The sequence below is a fragment of the Charadrius vociferus genome, unplaced genomic scaffold (genome assembly GCF_000708025.1).
Source record: "Charadrius vociferus isolate BGI_N301 unplaced genomic scaffold, ASM70802v2 scaffold506, whole genome shotgun sequence".
Lineage (NCBI taxonomy): Eukaryota > Metazoa > Chordata > Aves > Charadriiformes > Charadriidae > Charadrius > Charadrius vociferus.
In genome coordinates, this window is record NW_009648677.1 from 296,966 (window position 1) to 303,022 (window position 6,057).

Genomic DNA, 6,057 nt, shown 5'->3' on the forward strand with positions numbered 1-6,057 from the left:
AGCCCTTTGCTGAAGGTCTGAAGGACCTGCCACCAAAACCAACCCCTGGAAGGCTTGGAAATTAGCCGGAACATCAGCATGACCAGGAGCAGCGCTGGGCATAACTGAGCATCCCTTCGCTGGGGCTTGGGCCGAGCCACCAGCGCTCAGGATTTGTGCGTAGCCTCTCGGTAGGTGTGAGCAAGATGTGCTGGTGAGGACAGAAATTAAATCGGTGTCGCGTTGTAGCTCATCCCCACCCAAAGCATTTCGGTCACCTGGGTCGGGACAGGTCTTGAGGTCGCGTTTTTTAAGTCAGAAGTTGGGTTTTCAACCCAGAAGTTGGAGGTTTGGGGCCACGGGATGCTGTTACAGCAGGTTGAGATGGCGCTTGTCGCGGGAGGGGATGGCAGAGGTTTCTAATCCCCGTGTTCCTGTGCGCAGCCATTAACTGGGGAGGTAAAAAAGCAGTTTCTCCCATGGCTCGGCCAAAGCTGCCTGTCCCCTAAACGTGTTTGCCTAATTCCTCCTTGGTTTCTTCTGCTGCAAGCGCTGAGTCTTGTTGGGGCTTTTTGGGAGGAGATTAAAGGCATCTTTCTTCTCCAGGGGCGCTCTCCCGTGGCATGGTCTCAAACACAGTTGTCAGACCACATAGCCACTTTCTGCCTGTCTTCAGGTCTGTCCCTGCCGGGAAGCGTTTCAGACCACGAATCCTTTTTTTCTTCGGGTGGCCCCAATTCCTCCCAGGCCCCCCGACTGAGGATGAAAAGCCCCGGGGTGCCAGCGGCCGTGTCCCAGGCGGATGCTGAGAATGGCTCTTTGTTCCCTGTGTCTAATTGCTGAGCCCAAGCAGCTCGTTAACCGCTCTGCCCCGTGCCCTGCCGTCCCCGCAGCCGCCGCTCAGGGGGGACGTGCCAGGGCTCAGCCTCTGGGTGCGGATTTTGGGGTGAGACATAAAACCAGCACAAAGCCAGCTTGGAGAGGAAGCTGCCGGCATCGCTGATCTCTTTACAGAGCCGGGGGGGAGCTCAGGGGGTGCCTGGAAAGGGGGGTTATAGGTGGTGAGAGCAGATATCCCATCAGCGGGTATCCAGAGCCTCCCCTGCAAACTCCGTCACAGGTTTCTCAGCCAAAAAAATAACCAGCCGGCAGAAGCTTCTTGGAGTGGGGTTTTTTTGGGGGGGAGCCAGGGACAATACCAGCCCTGCCATCCACATGTGGTGGCTTTGGGAAGCACCGGAGGACAGGCGGTTTGCTCTCAGCCCGGAGCATCGTGCCACCCTAAGGGGGGGTTCAGGACTGGGGTCTTTCCCACTGCGCCCCGACTGCCCCGGAGCCCGGCTCTTCACACCCCACCCCCACACCCCCCCCGATACGTACGGATCTGGGAGCACAGTCAGCCCTCTGCGAAGCTCGATATGAATGATTTAGCAACAATTTTGGGGCTCTTTCATGGAGGGAGTTTGTATTTGCATTTGAAAACTCCGGAGGAGCTGGCGGGTGGGGGGACGGGAGCACTGGCTGGGTGCTGTCAATGGGAAACTGTTCTGCCTAATGCTGCCGGGGCCAAAAAATGTGAACTCTGCAGATTTCTGGCTCCGTTCACGGTCAGAATTGCTGGCTTCATTGTCGGGGCCTGGCTGCTCCGCTCCCAGCTATTAGCGGCTCTGCTCGGAAGCTGGTTTTCCTTTGCTGCCAGAGCAGAGCAGGATTTTGTGAAAGATGGGATGGATGGGGGGGAACGCCCGGCATGGGAAACAGGGGGGATTCGGCGCACTGCATTCGGGTGCTGGGAAGGCTGTTTGTGCCCCTCTGATCCTTATCAGGGATCCAGTTTGTGGCGATTTCAATGCTAAAGCCATCGGTTTGCCTTTGCGTTGGGAGCGGAGCTGAGGCCTGATGCATTCATGGCACAGAAGACCCCCTTGTGTAAGCCTGTGGGGTCACCACTCGCTTTGTGCCTGTCCAGGGGTCCTGTCCGGGGCCTGCCCGGGACCACAGCATCCCAGCAGACAACCACTGTGCTTAATAAACTCTCCTTTTTTTTTTTTTTTTTCCAATCCTTTCTCAGCCTGTTTTGCACCACTCGCCCTTCCCATCAGCAGGGTAACCTGCCCCCAGTGCCCCCTACCCCACAGCGCCCGTCTTTCGTCCTTCCTCACCGGCTCCCATGGGTGCGGGCACCTACATCGCCTTGAGCCCCGTAGAAAACGAACCGTCCCCTGTTCAGGCGGGGACGGTGGCGGCGCGGGGGGCGCGCAGGGATGCTGCGAAGAGCGAGGGCGATCTGGCTGTGGCAGCGTGCCTCGGTGTAGGGCACGCACAAATAAAACCCCGGAGAGCTTTGCACTGAGCTGGAAATAATGGCATTACAAGCGCTTGCTCGCTTCTGGCCGCCGTTTGGGTTGGAGGAGGCTTTTCGGTGTCGGCTGAAGGGCTGCAGCACATGAGGGTTTGCTCCTGGTTTGAGCATAGCTCCGGGAAGGTAAGTGAGAATGGGTCCCCGGGCACGGTGGCTTCTCAGCGGGGACAATGGTAGGGACGGAGCCCCGGCATGGTCCTCACCTCTATCCTGGCATCCGTGTACTCATCGCAGGCATCCGGAGGTTTGCACCCATGGAGCATCCCCTGCAGGGAAAAGCCCTGCTGCTGCCACCCAGGCTGCATCCTCCGTATCCTGGTGTGGGAAGGATGAGGCCGTTGGGCAGAGAGCAGAGAAAATAAGGAGGAAAAAATAGGCAAATGGCAAAACCTGTGTATTTTCTCTTTTTTTTTTTTTCCTTTCTTTCTCCTTTGCCCAGCAGAGGCGTGAGGGCTTGCCGGCAGCATGCCACTGGTGAAGAGGAATATCGAGCCCCGGCACCTGTGCCGGGGGGCTCTTCCCGATGGGGTGACGAGTGAGCTGGAGTGTGTCACCAACAGCACGCTGGCTGCCATCATCAAGCAGCTGGGCAGCCTCAGTAAGTCACAGCGGGGGACGGGGACGGGGCGGTGGGATGCTGGTGGGACACTGTGGTCGCTTGCGCCGGTTCCAACGGGGGCTACGTGAGAGCCGTGCAAGCTGCAGCCACCCCTAATCCAGTGGGAATTATCCAGCTAATAAAAAAAAAGGAGGATGCTCAGGTCCGAGCCCGAAGTGGGAACTCGGTGACATTTTTAAGACCTGTTTTCCTCCTGTAGCCGGTCTGTGCAGCGGGGAACGAAAAGCCCTTGTGAGCCCCTTGCTTCTCGGCATGGCCAGAAATAGGAAGGTCAGGCAAAGATTAAAAAAAAAAACCCAACCTATTCTTTTTAATCTTAGAGCTTTTTGTGAAAGAGAAGTCTGTATAAAAGGTCTGAATCCTCGGCTGTCTTCCTGCTCTGGGACTGATTTCAGCAGAAAAGGGGAGGACGAGAGCGTTGTACGTGCGGATGTGGAGGTTTAATACGGGCGGCCTATTTCACCTCTGAATATCGACTTAAAACAGAGAGAGATGCACAGGCTCTTCAGGGCTCCCCCTCTTTTCCCACCTCCAGAAGTAGAAAAAAAAAAAAAAGAAAAAGAACCCCTGTATTTGGGGAGCTGCTGGAAGCGCGGCAGCCGGCGTGAGCAGCACCCATGGGTGCTCAGACCGTGGCTGCCTCACCCGGGGGAAAGGGAAATCACATACAAATGGCCGAGCAGGGTGACAGGCCGAGCGGATATCAAAAGCACCTTGATCTCGGGAGCCATTTAATATGTGGTTTTGGAGGAACACCCGAGGAGCTGGACTGGGCTGGGTGCTGGGCTGGGTGCTGTAGCCTGCAGGTGTCAGCAACGCTCTGCCAGGCGGCCCCACTCAGCCCTGCGATAATAATTGCCCTAAGAAAGAGCTATCGCGGCGATGCACCATGTGCCGTGGGAAAATAACTGCCGAAGTGAAACAAATCACGGCTTCTCCCAGCTGTAGAGCTCTCCCCGCTGTCCTGTTCTCAGTTTTCCAGCTTCGGGGCTGGGTTTCTGCGGGTGATGCTGCACGGCCAGGGGGTGATGGTGGCTTTTCGGCTGCATCCGCCCTGGGAGATCTAAAGGCTTTTTAGGATGAGCATCACCATGGTTCGGTGCCTCCCACGGGTACCGCTCTTGCTGGAAAGGATGCTCGTGCGCGGAGAAGGGTGGGTGGTTTGTACTCTCCTCCCTCCGTGCAGTGCTTTGCCGGGTCTGGGAGAGGATGAGGCTCAGCTCCTCAAAACAATAAGGTTGGGGAGAGAGCCTCACGGGGCTGGCAGGGAGGTGTGTGGTCCAGGGGACAGGCTGGGAGAGGGCTGCCTGCCCGCTGCCATTGCCCATGACGGGGGCGCGTTGCCCTCTGCCAGGCAGGCACGCAGAGGACATCTTTGGCGAGCTTTTCAACGAAGCCAACAGTTTCTACATGCGGATGAACTCGCTGCAGGAGAGGGTGGACCTGCTGGTCATCAAGGTGACGCAGCTGGACTCCACCGTGGAGGAAGGTAAAGGGCTGAGGCTATTTTGGGGTGATGGGTGCGAGCGGGTGGGAGATACGTGCTCTGGGCTGGACCACCTCCCGTGCCCGGTTCAGGGGGCTGAGGTCACCCCTACATCCCTTCTCCTTCCTGCACCCCCAGTTTCGCTGCAGGACATCAACATGCGGAAGGCCTTCAAGAGCTCCACGGTGCAGAACCAGCAGGTGGTGTCTCGCAACTCCATCCCCAACCCGGTGATGGAGATGTACCAGCGCTGCGACAAGCCCCCGCCACTCAACATCCTCACGCCCTACAGGTAGGGTGGCCGGCACATCGCTCCTTGGGGGGACCAAGGGGGTGCTGGGGAGCCCTTTCCAGGAGAGGCATCAGGGGGTGCACCCCGTTTGCTGCTTGGCCAGGGCTGAGAGGCTGTTCTCTCCGGTTGCTGTGCCACCATCCCCTTTGCGTAGGGCGCTTGGGACGAGTCACCCCACGCAGTGGTACTGCAGGTAGTGACTGCTGTGTTGGGACATTTTCATGGTGGGGCAACAGCTTATGGCTGTGATCAACCCCCCTGTGCAGGAGAAGGGGGTCTTCTCCTGTGGCTGATAACCCCCTCTCCTCCCTCCCCAACCCCCCAGGGACGACAAAAAGGACGGCCTCAAATTCTACACCGACCCCTCCTACTTCTTCAACTTATGGAAGGAGAAAATGCTGCAGGCGACAGAAGATAAGAGAAAGGAGAAACGCAGACAGAAGGTAATGGGCAGGTGGGGGACACCGGGTGCTCTCCCCGTTGCGGTGGGTGCCTTTCGTGGGGCTGAGCGATGCTCCCTGGGTACCGCTCACGGTCCAGAGGAGCCAGGCTGGAGATGGAGCCACAGCTTGTGTGTGCCCCCAGGAGCAGCGGCTGGTGGAGGACTCCACCCGGGAGGTGAAGAAAGTGAGGAAAGCCCGCAACCGGCGCCTGGAGTGGAACATGATGGCGTATGATAAAGAGTTCCGACCCGATAACAGGTTCTCACCATCCCCCTATCACATGGCGTCATCGGAAGGATCACTGTCCCCAGATAATAGGCAGGTTTTACCTACTACGTGTTAGCTCACCGGCTCTCCTTTGCTTTTCTCTTCTCTGTCTTTGGGGGGGACGCGCTGCCCACAGCAGGGTCAGGGTGAGAAGCTGGAAAGCCGTGGTAGCTCCATGGACAGTTGGTGCCCCCGGGGGTCGCATCCTGGACCTCAGGAGCAGCCTTGGTGTCGGGATAAAGTCAGAACTCTTTCCATGTAGCAGCTAAGGGAATAGGCTGGTTCAGCTCTTTTGGTGTCCTCCTCCCCTCCGCTATCCCTCTGCTTTCTTGTACATCTTTATTTTTGTGGCTATTTTTCGTTTTGCCGTCTCAACCCCAAAATACTCCCAAACCCACATCCCCCTGACCCTCCCCTGCCCAGCTGACCCCCCTCCCAGGAGTACAACCGTTGGGTTTTCCTCTGTCCTAGATCTTACGCGTCGGATGCAGCCGACCACTCGTACCCGGCAAGCCCCAACCACCCCGCGCAGCTGCTGGCCCCGGCGTCCCACCTGGCCCCGGCGGAGCACAAGGAGGGGGTGCTGGCAGCCGCCCCCCCCCCCAACGC

General features: G+C 58.1%; 1 protein-coding gene across 1 annotated transcript in view; it reads left to right on the top strand.

Annotated features, from left to right (window-relative positions):
• The first annotated feature begins 2,806 nt into the window (after positions 1 to 2,806).
• Positions 2,807 to 6,057, top strand: part of LOC104287783 (wiskott-Aldrich syndrome protein family member 3-like) — a 4,909-nt gene continuing 1,658 nt past the window's right edge. The window contains exons 1-6 of the mRNA XM_009886515.1: positions 2,807 to 2,939; positions 4,315 to 4,449; positions 4,585 to 4,738; positions 5,064 to 5,181; positions 5,324 to 5,499; positions 5,920 to 6,057. The exon at positions 5,920 to 6,057 is cut by the window's right edge and continues 123 nt beyond it. Coding sequence (XP_009884817.1) covers positions 2,807 to 2,939; positions 4,315 to 4,449; positions 4,585 to 4,738; positions 5,064 to 5,181; positions 5,324 to 5,499; positions 5,920 to 6,057 — 854 coding nt within the window. The remainder of the gene's footprint in view (positions 2,940 to 4,314; positions 4,450 to 4,584; positions 4,739 to 5,063; positions 5,182 to 5,323; positions 5,500 to 5,919) is intronic.